Here is a 24,058-nt window from a genome sequence, read left to right on the forward strand (position 1 = left end):
GCAAGGGACACTTCAAAAATTTAAGCAAATTTTTTACTTACTCAAGTATCCTTCTAAGTATTTATAAGGTAGCAGTACCCAGAAGTTAAACAGTTTAAAGTTTAACTCTCCTGTATAACATACATAAAAATTATGTAGATGGATACAAATTCATATCCCACACCATGATATCAAGTGAATGTATTTCTATATTTTGCCATCTGATCTTGTAAAAAACTAGGCACTGCAGCATACCATAGCAATACATTAAATTTCTGCCACTACAAGAAGCATTGAGAGATTAAACCAACTCCATCACAATAAATCCACAGTATTTGTAAACCTGTCACAGTTAAATAGATACTGAATGGAATTCTTGTAAATGTTTACCCTTTTGGAATCTTTACTCACAGTTCTAAAAGTCTCTACTTCTTGATGCATCTTCTGAACTTTCTTGTCACACTCTGACTGTATCGCTTTCTTCTGCAGCTCTAATTCTTCTAAGGCTAGGGATTCTTGCTGCTCTTGTTCTTGAAGGGTTTTTAAACACTCACTCTGATTTTTTTCCTGTATTAAAAATGATGATTAAATAAACTATAAATATAGTCATCACACCTTCAAAAACAGTATACTAGGACATTTACAAACTGGTTAGTAGGAGTCATACACTAATCACCTGTATTTCCTACACATGCAGTTTGTATTTCATCTGTGAAAACAAAATTGTTATAAATCACTTCCATTTTCTCTTCTTGGGAACCATTTGTCTTCTACTTCCCTTTGTATGAAAAACATAATGCAATCCAGCCGTTCCTGTTGATGTGTTTACCACAATTAATTGAGATTTACACCTTAGAGGAACAAAGGTCTGTCCTTACTTGATTCCACTGCTAATGTATTTTTAAGCTTCTATTGCTTATATTTAAAAAAATAACCTGACAAACAGGTGGAATAATACAGTCAGGAAGGGACTGTCAAAGTCCCACAGTCCTAGTCACCAACACCATGGAGAAGCACAAAAAAGAACCTACTATTTGTTAGGTAAAATTATGTGATTATCTAAAGTGGATTAGAGCTTATGAAAAACAGCAAAGAATTCCGTTGACTCCTCCCAGCCTGACCTAGAAAAAAACCTCTTTTCTGAGGTCAAACACTATGAATAGTTAACCCTGTTCATGTAACACAACACAGACAGAATGATGCCAACACTTTTCAAGTAACAGCCTCATTCTTTTACTTTAGTTGCTGTGGCTAATTGCCAACGATCCAGAGGAAGAAATTAAAAAACAGAAGTCTAACAAAAAGTTTAAAAAAAAAAGTCGTCTTTCCCACAAGAAGCAGCTGTTAATTAATCACTATCACTGCTCACTGTCATTATTCAGTCTGGATCATCGCATCTGCTTTACTTTCATGTTGCTGAAGACGCTGAGCTCTTTGATCTTGGAGGACACTCACATCTTTGAGTGCAGAAGGACTCTCACTGTGTAACAGGGTCAGATTAAGACTTCTAGTCCCACCTCACACTTGGAGAAATGTCTTTCTACACATTTTAGGGATACATACAAGAGCTGCCTTCATCTTCTCCTGGAACGCCTTTTCTTGGGCCTGTAATCTCTCATTTAGCTCCTGATCTTTGGTAGCCATTTCTTTTTTATGGAATTTTTCTAGTTCAGCAACACGCTCCTCTGAAGACTTCTGTGTATCAAAGTCGGAAAAAACTAATTTCAAAATATTAAATAACAAAACACTTGGTATTATTTCTTAGTAAGAAAAGCAGTGCAACAGAGGAAACCAGAACCATCTTTTTGCTCCCTTCGAATAAGTAACAAACACTTGGAGCGCTTAATATTAAGCCCTGACAGTTCTTATTTTCAAGCCTGAAGTTATCCATCTTCTCAAGTCTTTCCCAGTTTCACAAAAAGAAACACCACATTTTTTAAAGACTCTTCTACCAAGGTGAACTTAATGTTTTCAGTTCAAATGTGATAAATTGGAAAAGGAACTTGTCTGTGGTTTTCCCTGTATTCTTGTTATTTCATGAGCCAGGAAGTCAAGTGGTGATACTCTATGTAGACAGCTATCTACAACCTACATACATGCTTTATTTAAGAATAATGTAATGCAAGTCAGTCACCCCCTAAAGCATCAGTGTATTCTCTTAGAAAAATAAATAACATATGTCAAAACAAGAACTGCAATTTAAAGGTATTGAAATTTACAGCTTTGCAAGGCAAGTGCAGTTCTGCAATTCCTGCCTAAATACGACAGATGAAACAAATCTTAGCAATTCTTAACCAGCAAACAGTTTGACAACAAGTTCTTAAATGCTTACACGTACTGGGCTAGGATAATCATTAAAAGTACTTAGTATTAAAACCCAAAATCCTGGTGGCGATGTGTGAGCTGACTGCCATTAACTTCTTTTTGACTCCCTTTAAAGTCTCAAGTGTACTTCACGTAAATGATTTTATTAAATACAGTGAGACAAAGTGTAATACTGTTCATTTTTACATGCCTCTAACATACTGATTTTAAACTGCTAGAGAAAAAAAATATCTATATGGGGAGTTTTCTGTTTTGTCGTAAGTAAATCTTTAATCCCAGAAATGATTTTTTACAGAATTTATGAAATAGCAAAAATTTTATAACAAAGTTATGATATACTAATGTATTTTACAACTATAATTTAATTGTAATTGAATGATTAGATTAAAAGCCAATAATACAGGGTGAGTTTCAGCTTTTACCTTCATAATCTCAACCACCTCTTGTTTCACTCTGGTTAACTCCCGTTGAAGATTTACCCTCTCTTCCTCACTTGCCTTTTCTACTGCTTTGATTTTTTCATCCATTTCTGCCTGCAATTTTTTCCGGGCTTCCTCTGTCTTTTGGGCAATACTTAGAGCCCTCTCAAGCTCTTCAAAAGCTGCAAAGAAAAAAAATTATATGATAGTCAAGAAATATCTATGTCCCTTGATAGAACAGAGTTCTCAGTAACTGTAAATTACACAAGTAACAGAAGAATGAACTTAGGAATCCATCAAGAATTCACACGGGTTTATTATGTAGAAAGGAAAGAGAACTGACAAATAGCTGTGAATATCTTCCAATACATTCTGTAGCTTCTATTTCTTCCCCTAAAATAACTATTAAAAACATAAACCATATAAATAAACTATTGCTCCTCTTCTGGCTATATGTGCTGAGTAACTTTGAAGAAGAGGAAAAAAAGCTGCATGAAGAAAGGCAATTCTACAAGCTGTTCTTCCACTAAAACAAGCAGACAGAAGCACAAACCAGGAATGACTGCTATGCAAGTCAGTTTTTACTGAATCATGAAAGAGTTCTTCCTGAATACAACACAAGTATAATACCAGGCACTTTATTTACCTAAGAGTTGTTCATTTCAAACTGTACAACCTAGATAATCTTCTCAAACTGTGGGTTTGGTGGAGTCCATACAGATGGCTTAGCTAATTTATTTCACTATTTTCTTTTAATGTAGACTACTAACAATGCAATTCAGAGACACTGGAAAAATGCTTGTCTGTTACGAAGACTGTCCCGCGATTCTAGACTTCACAAATAAAATGCAAGAAAAAAATATTCAAATCTTCAGGGAGTGAACCTGAATGTCTATAAAATGTTTCAAAAGAACACTTAAGCTGCAGTCACAAAATTTATTCACATTTGCATAAGATGCACAAGTCTGCTGAAACACATTTTAATTTACAAATCAGAAGCAATAATTCCATGGCTTCTTCCCATGCTAAGGGGAAGTATTCCAACATACTTGATTAATTTCATAGATGATCATTTAGATATAAACAGAAAGCAAATAAATTCCTGTGTTGTGAGCTGGTTTTTTATTATTATTATTATTCAATACAAGTATCTTGAGTTACTCACTGAAACTGATGGCAGAATCTATATAGAATTACACAAGACTAAAATTTGATCACTATTAGGGAAACCTCTTTTCCTGAAAAGATTATGAATGTGGAAAACCCCTGCTGCATATCAAAGGAAAATTCAGTCTCAGAACAGTCTACTATGTGGTTAATTTTTTGCATACAAGATCTTTGGCAGAACACCACTGTAGAATTCCAAATCACAGTGCCAATGTCAAGACACAATTTATCAGAGCACAAAATACTAGAAGTATGTTATTCTACTATACCCTGGACTACTTGGATACTACCCTGGGAGCAGACAGAACAAAATAATTTTGAAAGTGTTTAGTATGCTAAGCTTTCTTCCACTAGTTCTATCCCAAAAAGAAAATCATACTAGACACATACATCTCTAATTTCCTCGATTCACCATTACTTAGGAGGCATTCACAGCAATTCTTGTAATCCTTTTTTTTTTTTTTTTTTTTTTTTTGGAAACTATCTTTAATAACATTCAGGCATGAGTTTGAGAAGTGAATAATAATTTCCATACCACATCTTCTGATAATATTCAGAACTGAAGCTTCTGACGACCACAGTCTATACTTCGGAGGCAATGCTGCAAATATGTTTTCAAGTAACTGAATTCCATAAAATTGCATTCACCCAAATTCTGACCTTTTCCAGAATTTATTCTGTTTTCTGAGGAAGCCTTTCTCTGACTACTCATGCCAACAATCATGTTTTAGGGCAAAACAGGGCTGTTATTGACCCTGGCAATAACAAAGCACATCATTGTATCCACTGTTTCACTCCTGGTTCTACTTAAATAATGAATACAAGAAGTCACTGCAAAAAATCAAGAGCACTAGAGATTATTTCAAACACGAAAACAGTCTAAAACATAATGCAAGCATGCATGAGGCTTATAGCTCCTTACTTTCCAAGCACAGATCTTCACAGTGCCCATCAAGGCATTTGCCACCTGGGACCTGCAGGACTCAAGTCCTCCCTCCTTACCACCCCAGGTACAACTCAGTCATGAACACAGCCCGCCCAACTGCATTTGGAGAACGGCATTGACTTCCCCGATTCTCCTCTTAGCCCTAACAAAAGCACGCACAGCCAGCAAAATTGGCCACATCCTTCAGTATTACAGCATCGTAAATGGCTTTAGAAAAAAAACCCAAAATCCAAACCCTCCTCCCAAACCTATAGACCTTTACAAAGTATAGCTTGAAAACAAACCCTGCAAGTAAAAGATTAAGTTATTTCACTTTTCCATACATGTTTTCTGATTATTGCTCTGAGCAACGCATACTTATTTTCATTTGAGAAACCTGTTACTTCTGCAAAAGGAAAGAGAATGCATTTGCCATAGCCCACAAATCCACCAAAGAGAAGATCCAAGTTCACACTAGGATTGACTACTGATATGTAATAGCAGAGCAACATGCAGTACGACAGCTGCATCACCGTAATTGCAAGCAGGATGCTAATACAAAAGCTAGATAAAAGCTGATGGATAAAACGCCAAGGGGGTATGAAAGCACAAAGAAGCAACACTTCACAGGAACACACTTAGCTCTCTAAAAGTTAAATTATATGCATCTCAGGCACTTTAAGCATTTAAGCAAAACAGAAAATTTTTATTTAAAGTAGTTAATTCTAGTGTAGCACGACACAAGTGAGTTTCAAACCAGCAGAGGGCTAAACTATCATCGAGTACACAGAACATGGTCTATATTATTATTATTATTACTTTTGATCTATGGGAGATTTAAAATCTACTGTTGATAAAAGCCTGGAATAAAAGTCCATGTTTTTACCCAAATACATCTATTCTGAATGCACAGAGTAAAGGCACTGCCTGTGTTCTTCCCCAACAAGCAGAGCTACTGTCAAGGGAAGACCTTTTAACTGAGGTACTGATCAAGTAAAGTCTCACAAAGGCACAGTGGCAAATCAGAAACAGTAACACGCACACCAACAGATTCTCAGGTGAGTCTTGCAAAATCCCATTCATGTGACCAAGCCAGACAAACCAGAAACCTTCCTGTGCAGTATATAAATTACACAAAAAGTGCCTGAGCAGAGTTTAAGAAGTGCAAGGTTGCAAAACTGATTTTTATAAAACGTGTGCTAGAGAGTTGACTGCTTTATCTACACTACTCCAGTCTCAGTTCCCTTCACCTTGCCTCCTACCAAGTATATCACCAGTCCCTACCGCAAAGACTTCTTGCTTACTCTCCTGGCCCTGCAGATGTGTTACCTTCAACTACAGTGCCATCTACTGCTGAAAATTGTGGAGAAAGCACTGAATAGGATAGCAAAGGGGGGATTTACATATTTTCCTACTGAAGGCTAAGAGCAGGCATCTTGTCAAAAGTTTGAGAAACAAAGCTCAAATTCATTTCCTACAGTTGATTTGTGCATCTAGGCAGGATTTTAAAGGCACAGTTCAGGCTTTTTGTTTCTCAGTAAAAAGGTGGAAAGCATACGTTTATTAGGCTTGCAAAAGAAATATCGCCTACAAAGAATGGCAAAGTAAAGCAAAATGAATTTGCTTTCTAAAGACTTTTTGTTTACTGTACAGAATATAAGTCAATAATCTGCATCCTGAGAAGTCTAAAGGACTTACACCAAGTATTCTCAGGAGAAACAACCAGTTCACCAGTAAATTTACAGTACTATAAATAGCTTTGTTGAAGTAAAATGTAAATAATCTATGTATACTGCAAAGCATTAAAAAAAGAAAAAAATCAGTTGCAGTTACTTCAAGTAAAAGTGCCTGAGAAGCACAGAATTTACTTTTCAGAGCCCAGTTCAAGCACCCAGTGTGTGATGTAAGAAAAAAGAGCCCTTACCCCAGTCCTGTTCATACAAGGCTTGGGAAAGGCACCATGATTCACTTATTGGCATGTGTGGATGCACAAAAACAAGATGCTCTGTGAGATTTCAACATAATGTACCTCTAACTACAAAAAAAAATGAACTTCAACTGGGGAGACCAAGTTACAGTTTACACAACACACACAAAATAAGCATACTTATCTTTTCACTATTTCAGTACACAAAAATGTATTAACATTAAATCAAACACTGGAACATTTCACTAAAGTCACTGAATTACAAAGAAAAAAGCCAGACACACAACTCTAGACAAGTTAAAAACATGAAGTGGAAAAATATACCACTTTTTAGTCTACAATATAGCACTATGAAAGTAAATTCCAAGTAAGTGTATTATGCTTATCCTTATTTTGCCATAACATAAATGAAATTACCATTTCTACAAATACAATATGCCATGAAGTCAGTTCTTCACTAAACCATGATATAGAATAAGAGAAGTGTAGAATTTTAAGTCATCTCACACCAACTATTTAAGAAACAGAACTTTAAAAGTTGTTGACCTCAAATACATGAAACTGCCCAAATCTTAAAACTGATACAACTCAGAGGCTGTGACCTAGAAGTAATTTCAGGCTCTCCCAATATCGATGGTGGTTTTCTCAAATGCCTGAATGATTTAGTTCAACTGTATTGAACTACAATTCCATTGTACATCACACCATTTTTGGAATGCATAAAGCCAAGGAAGTAATAGGAAAACCTAATAAAGGTCACTTTACAATTTTGCCTACCTCAGAAGTAGTATTAATTAATTTTCCAAGGGTTCCAACATTTATATATGCGTGCTTAACAGAGTACAAAAATAAATGCACTCAAAAGTAAAGTGGATGCTTATGCACCATAGAAGTTACCAAAAGTACTTGAAAATTTTATTTAAGAGAGAACATATTTAACACACAAATCTCCCCCTAGGAAAGTACAGTGTACTCAACACATTTTTCGTAGAGTGAAATTACTTCTCACTACAGTAGTTAAGTTTTCCAGGTATCCAGAGCATCATCTCTAACCCACTTTCAGCTTCTGGCTATGTAAACCTGAGGAAATTACTGCATTATCACAGCGTGTAGATACTAGTCCATAATTAAGAGGTTTCTACTGCTTAAAAAAAATGCTGTTTCAAACAACTATGACAATAATTTCATATCTACAGAAGTATTATAATTTTCTTCAGCTTTTTTTTTTAATCATGAAGAAAAGCTTCCTAGTTTTCAGGATCTGAAAAAAACATCCAAATTCAGCAGGACTGACTGACTTCTGAAATATTAGTTTCCAGAGCTAAAAAGACACATGCAACACAAAAGGGTAGAAGAAGGCGGCACCTAATCAAAATGCATGTTACTTTCACAAGATGGATGTTCCAAGCTGCTTTTCTGTATTACAGCAGAATTATCTATCCAAACTAATCTTTGAAATTAAAAGTTGTGATCTAAATCTATGTAGATTTAAAATAAACCCCTATGAAGTGTATTGTTTGAACTTACCACTTTTTAGAGGAAGAAAATATCCATAATGTTTTATGCAAAATAACCATATCTGAGCTTCTGCCAAAAGAATGAACTCCTTTAAATGCCAAAAGGAGTTCTAAAAGAGTTTTGATAGATATAGTGCAAAACAATTTCACTGTTTAAAAAACAAAGGGGGGGGGGGGCAGATTGACCTTTTAACTTAGTTTCAAGCAAAAAGAGAACTGCAAGCACACATAATTAATGTTACCTAATTTCCATCAAAAGCAAAACTACAGCATGTAATAGTTACATAACCACTAGGTTCCAAGGCTGAAACAAAAGCAATCATCACTGCTGTATCACTAAAAAGAGATCAGAAATGCTTCCGCTATGATTATTGAAAGAAAATGCTTATTATGGTTTTAACACATCCTCTTGTTTCTACTTCTTCGCAAGCTCTTACATACTCACTGCTACATTCTCTATGTAAAATACTGGTGGCATTATAATGATAATTTATGGATAGTTGCAAGTTTCTCTCCTGAAGTTATACCAGCACAAAACTCTATCAATCTTTTTTCCTACAAACCAGAAGGTACAGCTGCCCTTCAGCAGTTTCCTTCCCAACTCCAGCTGAATTGATAACAGAGACAAACCAGTCAAACACATCCCTAAACTCTGTGACCAGAAGTTAAGTTAGTTATGATGCTAGCAGGGGTGATATGTAGAACATTAGGAAAAAGAGCATCTCTTAATATCCATTCCAAACAACAACTGATAAAAGAGTGCAAAAAAACCACACTGAAGCTTTCTCATGTTTAAATGTGAAAGCTAATAATCTCCAGAATTTCTTACCAGCTCTTTCAGATTTTTCTTTCTGTTCTTTTAATTCCTCGCCTTTTGTAGTTATTTGTTTGATACGAGCACGCAGTTGGGCTATCTCTTCCTCCTTCATTTCCAAAGTTTCGTGCATTTGTCGCTTTGTCTCTGCAATTACCATGCCCTATGGAAAAGGTCCTTGTGATAAAAAGCTAGCAAACAAATAAAACATATAGCTGAAACAATTTCAAGCCAGGACACAATCCTTGTCAGGAATAAACTTTAGTCTATTAATACAAGACCAGAGATCATGGTATTTTTTTATGTCAGAAAACAGAAAATGATAACAAAAAGAAGATAAGAATAGGGATTATTTTGAAGAGTAGCCAAAATTTATCTAGTGGTGAAAAGAACTCCTCCAGCTACTAAGGACCATCAGAAAACATCCTGCTTCTGGTACAGATATTCTTTATGAAATACATATTCTGTAAACAAACCAAGACTAAAAGCATTGTAGTTTGTGTACTTCTCCTTAAAGAATATGCACTTATAATAAGTGTTAGTCATGCTGCTTATTACACCACCAGAAGTTACTCCAAGTACCAAGACTGTGATAAAAAACAACAACAAAAAACTTTTAAGGAACAAAAACCCAAGAAACTCTTCATATTCCTATGAAACTACGGTTACTTTTCCTTCATTGGACGTTTTTTGTCATTTACATTGTATCTCATCTTCATTAGTGTTTGGGGGTTTGTTTTAAAGCTGGCATTAAGGAGTGTATTCAGCATAATTGCTCCATCCCAAATAACATCATCTTCCAGTATTAAGCATAACCTAACAGACAAATACCCTAAAGTATCTACAGAATAAAATTTTCAGGTAGCTTACATTATTTGCTTGTTAAAACATAAACCAAACACATCAGATGACTAAAAACAGCTTCTAATACCAAGAAGCCAGATCTTTTGAGCTTTAAACAATCTTCAAAAACTTCACAGAGTTTAAAGAAAATTTTTTTGGTTACCTTGTCTTGTTCTAGCTGCTCAATCAAATTCTTTGCATCACGCAGCTGTGTAATCAGTTTAGTCTTCTCAGCCATGTGAAGGTCCTAAAAAAAGACCCCAACCACAAGTTTAAAGCACTGCCATCTGTAAGAAAATACCTTCTTCTGACAGACAGCTTAGGTTTGGCTTTGACTCTGCACTATGCTTTGGAGGAAGAGCACAGAACAGAATCCAGAGAAATTAAAGTAGGCAGCTTTAAATTACTTTTAAATCTCCCAGTGCTAGGCTGCCTCATGGCTTCCATAATAATTCAGATATCTGAAGACTTTGTTACAGCCTCCACAGTTCTCTCATGGATGTCAGAGCTGCTACAGTAAAACAAGCAAGAAACATGCCTAGGGCACCTGCTCTATTACCTGCATCTCAGCTTAGGAGAGGATCTCAACACTGCAACATAATTGCTCATTACTGGAAAAGGTCCTTAAAATACTCAAATCTTTCAGAGCTCTTTCAAACTGGGCTAGTGCTTAGAGACCAAGACAGAGAAGAGAATATGATCTCCAGAAATGAAGTTGAGTACAGATATACTTATCCCATTTTCATATTTTCATTACTATCAGCCACCACACTTTTACTCCACACTTGGCATTAATGGCCTTAAAAGGAATATCAAGCAAAATATTAATTTAGCTTTGAGCCTGCACTTATGTTATCTTCCCTATATTGTGCTCTCCGCTGTCCTGCATTTCTGTATTTTCTGTTCATTTACGTAACCAATGCCTTTTCCACTACGTCTTAAAGGTTTAGCTCTGCTCCACTTTTCTTACTTTACCGCCTGTCTTCTGGGCAAGGACAGTCTTTTCCTCACCCCAACTTCCCACTTTATTTCTGATACCATTTTGATGGTTATTCACACAGTAAGGCTTCATACCCTTCTTTACAGCTTTCTGAGTAGTTGCTCAATGTGTTCATCCCAGGTGGGTTTTGCACCTTTAACTCCAAAACAGTACAGGGCAGTTTGTTTAATGGTCTGCCCTGTTAATAAAGTTTGGAAATACTGGAGTTCTTATTGTGTTTTAGTAGTTACCCATAAAGTTAAAAGCATTTTCCATACCTTCATTTTCTCCAGTTCCTGAAGTCTCTCTTCTAACTGTTCTTGAAGTGCCTCCTTCTCGTTGGTTAATTGGGCGCAGCGCTCCTTATGTGACCGAATCATCTCCTTACAACGTTGCAACAAGTTCTCTTGGCGCTTCACCCTCTGATTAAGAGTTTCCAGTGTTTTAACAGAATCTTCATTACCCTCTACAAGACAAGATACCAACATTATCATATGCACACAGTTTCCAAAATGTAGATCTGTATTCATCACTCACATTGTGGGCAACTCGCAGGTCTCTAAAGAAAGTTGTGCAAAGTCTGCAAAACTTCCTAGTGACTACTGTAACTGCCAGAAACATGCTACACATACACAGAATAGTAAATACAGTCTTTTACATCAAATTAATTTACAAAACCCCAGTTACTATACAAGCTTCAAAACCATACTATTATTCAACAAGGTTTTCTATGCAATCAAAAAGTCCTTATGATTTATAAACCTGCCTGCTGCTACTAACAGAATATTCACAGGCAGGAAAAAACATGAAACAAAGCAAATAACCTCTCTCAAGTGCCAAGCACACAGATTCCTGCTTTCCCAGGGCTGGGTATGACATTAATTCTAAAATATCCAGGTTGGCAATACTACAATCGGCAGGATAAAAGCCACATTTACTGTCTTTGAGCTGTACTCCTCTCTGTATAACTAGCACACTGGGTAATATTTTACTGTGTGTTCTGCTCTGATGCTGTGGAGGCTGTAAGAGTACTTGGCATGAAAATAGGATCAAATTCAGAGGTTCAGTTCACAGCCATAAGTCTTACACATTATTGTCTGGAAGCAGACTCCAACACACGAAACATCTTTAACCCTGATTCTTAGGGACTGGATACTTACATTATTTCCTAAGCATTACAAAAGACATGACACTGGGTAAGAAAATCTCCGATCTAAGCCTCATATCATCCTCATATACAAAAATCATGGCAGATGCTGAACAAAGAATATTTCAAGATGCATGTTCACCTCTGTCTGAGCCCTACCTTCTATGAAGGATACCAATGAATGACACTTTCATTATATATCAGCATTATAATGTCCTTTGCTCAGTAATCAAACATACACAATACTGGGAGTTCCATAACTCAAATAACCTCTTGATGTGAGGAACACAGAATATTCAATAGCATAAATATCAAAATTGATCTTTGCTTTTACTTTTTCCTGAGGAAGGAGGACAAAAAAAAAAAAAAAAAAAAAAAAAGACTGACAACCAGTCTCCTCTCTAAACTCCAGGGATAGGTACTTGCTTATGGGGGACAGAATCTCTTAATCATATTAAGTGGGGATAGTAACAACATCTACCAGAAAAAGCATTAATTACAACACTATCATCATTATTGACAAAGGCAAGATGTATCAAATTTGAATTCTTACAAAATTTAGTATCTTAAAGGGTTATCCTGTCCCCTAGCTGCCACACTGTTTTCAAAACAATTGTCTCCTAGAAAATACATCCTTACCACAACATGTTTAGCCCTAAGTATTGTTACTCCATCATAAATAACAGCAGGCTTATTCCCCAAAAGTCAATATTTCTTGAAAAAGCCGCAATACCTACCATTGCTTCCTGGTTCCACAGTATTTTCTGTACTGATTTCTTTTGTTGGACTTTGAATGTGTGGTTCAGACTGGACATTTGGATCAGGCAATTCAGTGCCTATCTGACCATTCTGCAACCTCTGTTTCAGCAACGACACCTAAACAAAATGTTCTTTTTGTTAAAAAGCCCAATGATTCTAAGTAGATAATGTTTTCATCTTCAAAACTAGAGAGTTAAATAAAACTGGTATCGGCAAGTAGAGAAAGGAAAAAGCCTGTCTGTATTTTTTTAGCATTTTTTAAAATCAGAATTATGTTTCCAATTAACAAAAATATATCATTATGAGTGGAGAAACAAAGACCAATTAAGCAAAACACATAAATTTTGCCAAAGCCGTTTTAGCTCAAACATCTGCTAATGTTATGTTCTTGATAAAAGACATTACAAAGGTATTTAAGCGCAGATCAAACAATCATATTTAACATCAGTGAGATTTTACAAGGGTATCCTCTACCGCAAAGATACACTTAACTTCTAGATAATCATAAGTTCTCAAGAAGCTTTACATCATCGCAGCAATTGCAATAAAACGTGGACATGTATTATAGGAAATACATAATTTACAAAAAAATAGTAGGAAGAGCAGTTTTAAAGAACATCTGATGGGTAAAGTATCTTACCTGAGTTTGCAGGACACTAATAAGTTGATCCTTTTCTTCTAAGGAAGCATCAAATTCCTCTTGGAGATGTTTCTTAGCTTGTTGATCCATCTGGAGCTCCTGTGAATCATAAATAAATGTGTCTCAAATGAAAAATGAAATGTGAATTTAAAAGGCTTATCAAAATATCATGAAATAATATTAAAAATACCACTTTGCAGTTGCGACCCCAAAATACAACCATAAAGCGAGAGTATTTCTTTTACTATACAACATTCCACACAACATAATAAGAACATCCCATTACAATACCAGCATTAAAACAGCAAGAGTCAACATTTGATGCAAAATTATCAAGGATTCTTTATTCCTAAAAATAAGTACGTGTAGGGATCACTTCAAGCCTGCTCCTGAAAACCGATTTCAATGCACACATTTCTCCTGGAGGTTGAAGACTGATCTTTTGTTAAGTAGATTCTTCATTTAACGACCAGTTTACGTCAACATAAACAGTAGAAATGTAAATTTCTTATACTTATTCAACACGCGAGCATTCTAGTATGACAAATGCCATTTGTAAGAGCAGAAAGTTGGCTTCTTCATTCCTCAAACATGTCTCAAATGAGAAAGCCAGAGAATGCTGAAGAACTTAACTATGTGGATTTACTTGCTATTTACTTGCATTCATTTGGCTGAACACCTTTAGAAACTTGTAGATGTTGCCTAAATGTATTAGTAGCATCTACATAATCTTATAAAATACTGCCTTAGGGAGGTTTCTTTTATTTACTTCCTATGCTTTTAAATACTTTTATTTCTTTAAATAATTATTTTTCTAATAGAAAATAAATGTATTTAAAGTTAAATTAATTCACATCTAACTGCTTATTGAGAGAATCAGAACCATACACATTTCATGCATGCACTGTAAATAATTTCCCAAACTTGTATTTATTTATTTATTTTTAATTTATATATTTACTTCATCCATGTATATCTTCCCAGTGATTTACCCCAGGAAACTAACACCTCCATGACCGTTATTCTGCAAAGATCACTTATCTAAAAGCAAGCACCACCCATAAACACCGGTTCTGTCAGCCAGACAAACATAGAGGATGATAGAAAGAAAGGATGAAAAAGCTAAAAAGCCAACAAGAGACAAAACACAGGGCACTGGATACTTTCCTCCAACTCTGAATCTTGCTCTCATGCTCTCTTGCTGCCTATCCCTTGCCTCCAACAGTGAATCCCGGCTGACATAGCCAAGCCTGATACCAGCTTTGAGAACCACAGCTGTGTGAGCTGAGCCTGCCCAGTCATGCACAGGCAGGACAGTGCTGGTAGGTGTCACTGGGAAAACTATTCCTCTCTTCCCAAGTAACTATAACCACTTTTTAACCCTGCATTGCCTCAGGTTCTCAACAGCTATCGATTACACTTCTGCCTTGTGCTTCTGAGCTTTAGAAGCAATTCCTTCTGAGCAAAGCAAAGCAGCTCAGTGCAAGAACAAGTGTGAAAGAGATTTGCTGAAACCAACACAGAAATAATCCTCTTTGGATCTCAAAGTCCGTTCTGATCCTTCTCTGAGAAGGAGAACACTGAAGACTGCTTGACGACTGCTGTTCACGAATTACTCTAACAGGAGAAAACAAAGGTAAGCAAAACACACATTAACTTCCAGAGACTACGTCACACTGTCAACTTGGCCTCAAAGGAGACTTTATTTATTCCTACATGGCCTTCTTAGCAGAGACTTGTCTGATTCAGCATTTATGGGGAAAATGGACTGCATGATGAAGAAAAGGATTTTTAAAATTAATTTCTGAAAACAACTTATTACATCAATTAATAATCTATTTTGTATTATTTTAGCTCCCACAATGGAAATGTACCATTTTATTTGTTATTTTTCTTTTAAGTCTGTTTTACCTAAAGCTATAACACTTGGGCTTCCAAAAGACCAAAAAACTACTTTTTGAAGTTTTTCAATTAATGAGAAGAATTGCAGTGTTAGATTTGAAGGAATCTTTAAATCTACAAGAATCTATAAGAATAAAATTAAATTTTATGCCAAATATAAAATTGTATATATATTTCTGATTTTTATATATATGTAACATATATGTATATATATGAATCGGAACGACTATGACAGAAGAGGTGAAAAGTAAGTATGCACATGTCCAACTCTTTTTCACAATCCAAAGATTTAATTCTGGTGTGTGTATATATATATATACACACCTTCCAAACTTTACCAAATACCAGTAAGCTGGAAAACTAAACCCACTGGAGCATGCAGATATTTCACTTAACACACAGAACGAGCTTCTTTCATTTGACCTTGTAGCGAACTGGAAGAAAAATATTGGCAAGCCACCTCTGTCAGTAATGCTGTGACTTTTCCCCTTGTACGGGCTGACAGTTTAGCTTAGGACAGGGAGACAGCCCAGGCAGGGGCTCCAGCTCAGACAAGCATGACAGACCCAGCACTCTGGCCCACTGTTCTCAGCTTCTGCGGCAGAAGCAGCACGGATCTGAACCAAAGTGCTACCCTCGTGGCACACACAAATTCCCAGCCCACTCACCTGGATTACACCCCGCAGAGCTGAAGAAGAGTGCCCCACAGTTTGTCAGTGACCTCCTTTGGAATGACTGGCTGCCCAACTGGTCGCACAGGGGCAGCCCCTTGCGGGCAAGCATGAGCCTTGTGTACATGCACGTCCGGATGCTCACAGTCACCATCCCTCACCCTCAAAGGACAGACCCTGGCTCCTGTCTGCAGGCAAGACACCCAACTGCCCGGAGCTAGTCTGCCTTCAGGCAAAGGTGGGACCTCGCCATGGTCTCATGGCTCTTGCAACCTCCACGCCAGCGCTGCTGCTCGGCACGGCGCATGCCAAAAACAGGAGTGCAGCCACACAGAAAGCCTATGGCTATGAACGAGCTGGTACTCAGCTCCCAAGCAAGATAAGAACATAGACAGAGAGGCTCTTGCACACCCGCCTCCAAACCTGGTGCTGCACCAGCTCTTGGGACAGTAAAAAGGCTTCAGCTTCGCATTCTGCTTCACCAGGGTTTGACAGTATGGCTTTTGTGAACTTGCCCTTTTAATTTACTCTGCCCAATAATTTGTACATGTCTTTTAATTAAACCTGTGTTTAGTATCAATACCAAATACATTAGAGCTTCTCCTTTTAATTTCACTGTAACCTAAGGGAATAATAATCATAAAACAACCTACCTGATTTTATGATTGAAATCAAACTATACTACAAATCCATAAAAGCAATGTAAATATAACTGAGATCAAAATGAGTATTTTTTAAAATTTTATCCTAATTTTTTTTACTGATAGTCATTAAAATCTTTATTTTAAAATTGTCTATTGCTTGTATTTACCTAGCATTAGTATTTCTCAATACTAGAAGAGCAAAAAATTGAACAGGAACTTCGACTGCTGGGCCCAACAATACCGCAAGAACCACACACATATCTACCTATTTCACAATGAGTTCAGTCAGTACAATGAACTGCTCTGTCTTGGAGTATGACAATAAGCTGCTGAATGGGGAACAGAAGAAATAACCCCATATAAACAAATAAAAACAAACAGTAAAAAAACCCTGCTGTGCAATAGAAAACATTTTGTAAGGTGAACAAAAAAAATAATCAAAAGCTAGGCAGAGAAAGATCCTATGTATGTGTGGTATAAAGTAAACATTCAATCAATAAAGGAAATTACCTCTCTCAGTTCTCCAATTCTGCGAAGTGCTTTATCCTGACTTTGACTCAGAATGCCCTTTAAAAAAAAAGGAAGAATAAACATCACATGTATTAAATGTAACTTTTATAAAGTATAAATAAATTCATAGAATAGTATTTCAGCAGAAGAATTAATGATTTGTATTTCTCCTTCAACTCAAGCTTGATGTGTAAGTATTATCATAAACTGTCAGCTGTGGGTTAACAATCTATCACCTAAACTCAGACGATGTGCTCCAGCCTTTTTTATTGCAATAGCTTCACAATTATATTGACAAACCATAGCTTAGCTACCTTAAAAGCCCCAGCTAAGAAAGTCTTTTGTTAAACACACACACATATATATACACAACCTATTGTGTAAACACACACACAATACGCTGAAAATTAAATCTATTTCCACTACACATTTTAAGATTCAGAAAAGCCTTGAGGTAAGAGGATGAAAAGTAATGCTTACCTGTAGCTTCTTCTTCTCCCGCTGGATAACTTGATAAGCAGACACTAGCTAAAATACAGAAATCAGGTATAATGATGATAATGAATCTGCTTACAGCTATCAAAATAATTTGCTTAGTTGTAACACTATCTGCATTTTCAAACTCTTCACTTGAGAAAGCTCTTCTGACAGAAACGTACTTAAATTTTCTCAATGTTTCCCTTTTCCATCTATAAAGTATCTCCAATGTGTTAAAAAATAAAGCCTTACATAACAAAAGAATGAGGTTACTCAGCATTCATGCACAGTTTTCCCTTCACTGAAAAGGCCTCTAGGAACAGTGCTTCAATACAGGCAGTCAAAACCCAACTGTATCAGGAAGTTACATCCCAGACAGCTACCCCATAGGGATGTACATTTTTAAGGGTACATGTCCCAGAGAGCTTAAGTAAAATTAATTTTACAATGAGTATGCATTAGAAAATAAACACAGAAATCTAACAAAAAAGGTCTGTGTAATACTGAATGTTCTCATGCCATGTGCTTTGCATATACCCATCAGACAAAGAAAGACTGGAAGTGGACAATACTTCTCATTGTAAGCTGACAAAAGGACTTCATGAGGAACTGTGCAATTTAGTTCAATTAAAAATTTGATCACAATTGCCTAAGCTGTCCAAGGCTGAAGTAGCATAATGGCACTTGGAACCAGAATATTCCATTTTCAAATTGCTGAAAAATTAAAAGGAAAACAAATCCAAACTCCAAAACCAGAAAACTTAAAGTCAAAAGATATCTTCAAATTCTTATTTAAAAGAAAATAGGATTTTTCATAATTCAAAATTACTTTTAATTTCAAAGTCATACTTACTTTGTGGTTAAAAGAAAACTAAAGCTACTATGGATTATTTCCCTTACCGTATTTTTGAGATGCTAACTTTGTATCCTACTTTAAGTAAGAAAAAAAAAATTACATCTTAAATACTCATTATGTATTGAAACTACTTTCTTCCAAGGTCCAGCAAAACAATTCTTTCCAACTGGACTAAACTCACAAAAACAGAAAAAAAACCCAAGCCGTTTTCATAGAGAAAATTAAGACTTGCTGGACAGACCACACTAAAACAACCAACCAACCACAAACCCACCAAAACAAACCTACAAACTGAAGAATTTTCATTTTAGCAACACTGTTAACATAAACTTTTAAAAAAATATATCTTATACTAGCTGGAAAAGAACAATAAATTAATGGGAGACAACAATTACTGAATTAATGGAAGACAACTGTTTTTTCAAGCATATGATGAATACTGTAATTGCTATATACATATTTTAGATTCCAGGGATTTTGACACTAATAGCCAAAAATCTGCAGAGGAATTTTTGTATTTGAGGGCAGCAAACGTTTAAAGAACTGTAAAAACCAGTGCAAATGTCCAGTTTTAAATACAACACACACACACTTTAGAAAAAATAAAAAAATCCAACACCACCACTTGGAAAGCTTTGCTTTTCCCAACAATTTGGAAAATGAGTAGCAAAACTACTTATATCCTTGGTTTTCACTGAAATAGCAAAAGAAATAGTCCTTGAATTAATTCCTTCCAGGGAATACCTGGAAATTATGGGGAAAAGAAGTTATTTATTGAAAAAAAACCACTTGCCTCTAGCACGTGCAAAGAATATATACTGTGCACTTCAAGAACAATTTTTAGAACAAAAGAAAATTTGATGTCATGCAAGTATAAGCCATGCTCACCTCTGTACTGAACGCCACCCCTTGCTACGGGCTTTTAGCAGAAACCTTCATTGGCCTACTTTGTGTGAGTAACCACTAATTAATCTCTACTGCTGACAACACGAAATTATTTACAAAGAAGAGAAAAGGATTTCCATGTTTTATTACCAGAAAAACGTTTGACCTATCTAGGCCAAAAATAACTAGACTTCGAATAATAATTTAACTTCCACATTAGCTGTAAGTTGATCCATTTGCTCCAGATAAGAAAACAAAGCAATTATCCACTACTGCAGTATTTGCTAGCCTCATCTTTTTCCCCTCTCCACCCAGGTAAGTCAGTAACAACATAGCCTACCTCTGAGTATTTTCCCCTATAGTTGCCCAAACTGCGCTCCATTCTGCGCAGTCGCTGCAGCAACTGCTCTTTGCTGAGGCTGTCCATGTTTCCTGAAGGCTCTTCTGTTTCACTTTCAATGTCGGAGGGTGGATCAAAGGTGGGACCGGCTGTGTCCAAGTCCAGTCGATTCAATGAGTCTCTTGAAGAAGTTCGTACCAGAGACTCCTTAGAAGAAGAGCGGAACAGGGACTCTTTTACTGGGCTTCGAAACAAAGACTCCATGGAGGGAACTCGGAGTTGAAGCCTCTGGGCGAAAGACTGAGTGTCACTCAGCTGCAAAAATTCAAAGTAATTACTTCGGCACTGCTTTAAGGCAGACAGACACACTGAAGCCCAGGAAACAGAGACCTGACCTGGGCAAAGGAATGACTGTTGCCTAACACACGCATGACACCAAATAGCTATCACTCCCTTAGAAGAAGAATCTCGTGCAGAAAAATCAAGCATGCAACTACCGCATGTGGGCAATTTCAGACAGCAGCTAAATCCAATAAACTACAGCTGTGATTTAAACTTCTAAAATAATGTACTTCTGTGTAACCCCTTTAAAAGTGAAGAATATGTAACTAAAATAGTTGCATTTACTGTTGTCCCAAACTTATAAAAAACAGTGACTCACTTCTTCATGTATTAAACAGACAACTGTATTTATCTCAAAGACACAAACATATTTTCCTATGATTAAGAGAACAAACTTATTGTAAAAGTCCTTGTACAATAGTTAGTTCTAGTATGCCATCTTAAACAGTTCTTTTCTTATTTTTATTTTATTTTAAATGACTTTATGATTTTTACATAAAATGCAGTCATTGATTTATGCCCCTAAAGTACTTACGCTGGTCTAAACCAAAACGTTCTGTGCTATGGTATTGTATACTGCTGGTGCTACAGAAGTGATTTGAAAGCATTACTGCACAATGTTGCCCCTACAATCAAATGCCGGGGGACTTGCTGGGAGCCAATGCTAATCCCACTTCAGCAAGCTATGACCTCCACCTTTATCACTAGTGACAATTTTTTTAAGCCTATCAGTTCTTTTCCTTCAGCTAGAAATCAGCTTTCTAGCCATACAATATGCCCTCTACTTTTGAAAGCGAGGTTAACGCTCCATATCCCATGCTGGCTGTGTCGGTGAGCAATGAGATGCACCTCAATGCAGGCAGCCTGCACCACGCTGTCAGATACTGCTAACCTGTCCCTACAAAAAAAGCTCCACACATCAGTGACAACACTTAATACCAACTAAAGGGATTACACACAAACAAAACAGCCTAGTATTCTGAAAGGCAAATAGTTGTCATCCCTATTCCAGCATGAAGATATATACCGGGCACTTAAGCCAACATAACGCAAAGACAACACGGCAGTGAAAGAGGAAACAAATCCTCCATATCCTCCTCATACCTGTGGGGAGGCTGGTCCACTTCCATCATTTTCTGTGGATCTGGGAAGTGGTGGTTTAGTTAAATTCTAGAGGAGGAAAAACAACTGTTAGAAGGAATAGACTACAAGGACTATAATTCACCGATTCCTACAAACAGCATCTGTGCTTTTTCCTTGCCTGTGTTTTTAGTACTTTCTTTTGTATGTTTATTAAGATGTCTTCATGCAAACAAGCTAGTTTGTTAAATTCAAAACAGATTGCTGCAATATACATAACTACAAAGCAGCTATGTGTGCATGGATTAGTATGAGACATCTGAAAATGCTGACATCTCCAGTTAAATTATTCATAATGATTATTTATGTAACATTTATGCACAAATCAAAAGAAACACCAAAAAGACAAAATGATAGCAGGAAAAATCTAATTGAGGACCGGTGTTGTTTACTGCCAACATGAGTAACAGTGGAATCACACCATCTTGCTTCGTTTAAGAACATTTTGGGTGGTGGGGCTGTGGAAACTACCTGGAAAAAGGTGCTGGTAACAGGCTGTTTAAGACTCCCAACAAGCACAGGAAGAAAATTAAGACTTTCAGAAAAAACATCCTGGGTAAAATTTCACACATACATTCCTCCGCACTCCCAAACAAAGAAAAACAAACAAAAAAACCCAAACCAACACCACAGATAACAACAGTTTTGGGGTTGGTTTGGTTTTTTTGTGTTGTTGGGGTTTTTTTGGTTAAGTTTGGTTTGCGGTTTGTTTTGTTTTTGTTCTGTTTTTAACAGAGTTCAGACATTTCTGTTCCTAGTCTGTCTGTCCTGCTTTTCCTATGTCCTGTGTTCAGGTGTTTTCTAACATGTACAAATCCAGATGGTTTTCCGGTGTTTAAACCAGGTCAAACTGAAACAGCAAAAACATGCTAGAAACCATCTTGGATATGAATTTTTTCCAAGAGAAGCAAAGCACTGTGACCTATCGAACAAAGTATGAAGAATTCAGCTAAGAGTAGCGTAACTTTTCATTTTTAATCAAGATGTACCCTGATAGTTATATGCAAGCTGTAAAAATCTAAGATGTATATACAACTGAAATATCAATCAGTCATCCACGTATCTGCTACATAATTACACCCACAGCTTCTACTCTGTGTGGATACGCAGATAAGCATACATAAATGTAGAAGAAAAATTATGCAGTGTAAAAGGGCTTCAGAAAGGTTTGACATGGAGCAAACTTAAGGAAGTACAAAAATACTGTAGAAGAAAGAAACCCAGACAGTTAAGGAAGCCATAGAAATCAGCAGTCACCCAGATTCAGACAAAGTGAAATGAGCAATAACCAGCCATACAAGAAGGCTGTGTGGATTTGGAAATTGCACTTCACCTGGCTTGAACAAAATCTGCATTCTGCTTCAGAGCACTATCCTGTGGAGGTGGGTTTATTCCTAGTAGATTAAGAGCTCTTACTGGTTTTTAAACTAAAGCACTCCTACATGTTATTCTCAGCTCCACTACCTGTTCTTTTTAATTTCTTAACTGGAAAGTTAATAATAAAGGTAATCAAAATAAAAATTTATATTCACAATTTACAAAGCGTCTACTATGCTAGTACTGGACTGACAACAGAGGAAGACAAATACTTTACCAAGAATTAAAAACTAACTTATTTCAAAAATCATAAATTCTGATACCCATTAAAGGAACTAAAGAAAACTATGGAGGGTTTGTACACAAATTCATAAGAAAAATTTAGTAATATTTAAGATCTATTTTAGAACACAAGATTAAGTAGATTTAATAAATCTAATGTGGTGTTTATGAATATAAAAACCATGAATGCTGTTCTTTTCTGTGAAGATCCTTAAAAAGCTCCCATTTAAGGATCTATGAAAATCCTTAAAAAATGCCATTTCAAAACTAAAACTCGTGTCACCACTTAAAATTTTCCTATTATTTGGGCTGATGTCTTTCTATTAGATCTGTGTGAACAAAAGTGGAACCTATATTTGGGATTAGACTTTCTATTGGCATAAATCATAAAAGGGATACACTGGTAATTTTTTATATAAAAACTGGACCACCACAGGTATCTAGCTGCTGCAATTCTAAGTCATTGTGCTCTAGGGCAAAAGGATCAGATTCTGGTGTCCAGACAGTGAAAAGTAAGCATGAATCAAAGTTGCTATATATAAGTACAGATTCAAGAAGCTTTGAAGAGCTTAAAAGCCCCAGCCTTTCATAAGCCTTAAGAGATGTTTCAGCAAAACTAGAATCACAGAGCACAAGCTGGCATTTTGAAAGTCTTAAAACCAGCAGAGTTACAGCAGGGTTTCTGGAGACCAACACAAATCTTTCCTCCACGAACCCACAGAACATACACAACTATACCTCTATCCAAAGAGAGCTATACTTACAATCTCTAATAAAAATGTTGCTTTTTGTTATTAAGATGTATAAACCAGAGCTCAGTTTTAACTGGAGCACATTAGGACATTCTAGTGACACTTATGCTTCCTTACCTCCCTATTTCTGAAATGCAAACTAATTAATTTTATTTATTTTTCAAAGGTATAAACAGATTTGTAAGCCTAAAGAGTAAAAAGCTTAAATGTCTGCATTTAAAAACATTTCACTCTCCTTCCCCCTTCTCAGGTATTCCTGAAATTGAGTAAATTACGGAGGAAGGAAGGAGAGCTTAGTACGCATTTTCCTCCCTGTAGACATTCGTCTGATCACCCCGTGGGACTCGGCACAGGGTCCACCATACCCTGGGCCACAGAGCACTGACACCAATATGAGGATGCTGCAAATGGCGTTTATTCAACTGCGTCACGCCCTTACATACTGTCTGTCGGTCATCCCGCCTCCTTTAACCCTTCTCTTTCCGTACATCGCGAGATC

The 24,058-nt window shown here is 36.4% G+C and overlaps 1 protein-coding gene across 8 annotated transcripts in view; it reads right to left on the reverse strand.

The window, feature by feature from the left end:
* GOLGA4 (golgin A4) overlaps positions 1-24,058 on the reverse strand; it is a 69,767-nt gene that overhangs the window by 28,387 nt on the left and 17,322 nt on the right. For 5 of the 8 annotated variants that reach the window (XM_049816529.1, XM_049816522.1, XM_049816521.1 and 2 more), the window contains 12 exons: positions 21,173-21,238; positions 19,727-20,041; positions 17,649-17,696; positions 17,169-17,225; positions 13,442-13,540; positions 12,780-12,918; positions 11,174-11,361; positions 10,080-10,163; positions 9,089-9,236; positions 2,727-2,905; positions 1,543-1,674; positions 391-546 (listed from right to left, as the gene is read on the reverse strand). In XM_049816529.1, coding sequence (XP_049672486.1) covers positions 391-546; positions 1,543-1,674; positions 2,727-2,905; positions 9,089-9,236; positions 10,080-10,163; positions 11,174-11,361; positions 12,780-12,918; positions 13,442-13,540; positions 17,169-17,225; positions 17,649-17,696; positions 19,727-20,041; positions 21,173-21,238 — 1,611 coding nt within the window. Of the gene's footprint in view, positions 1-390; positions 547-1,542; positions 1,675-2,726; positions 2,906-9,088; positions 9,265-10,079; positions 10,164-11,173; positions 11,362-12,779; positions 12,919-13,441; positions 13,541-17,168; positions 17,226-17,648; positions 17,697-19,726; positions 20,042-21,172; positions 21,239-24,058 lie in introns of those variants that run through there. The other 3 variants (XM_049816525.1, XM_049816524.1, XM_049816527.1) reach the window with 3 other exon arrangements.

The sequence above is a fragment of the Accipiter gentilis genome, chromosome 14 (assembly GCF_929443795.1).
Source record: "Accipiter gentilis chromosome 14, bAccGen1.1, whole genome shotgun sequence".
Taxonomy (NCBI): Eukaryota; Metazoa; Chordata; class Aves; order Accipitriformes; family Accipitridae; genus Astur; species Astur gentilis.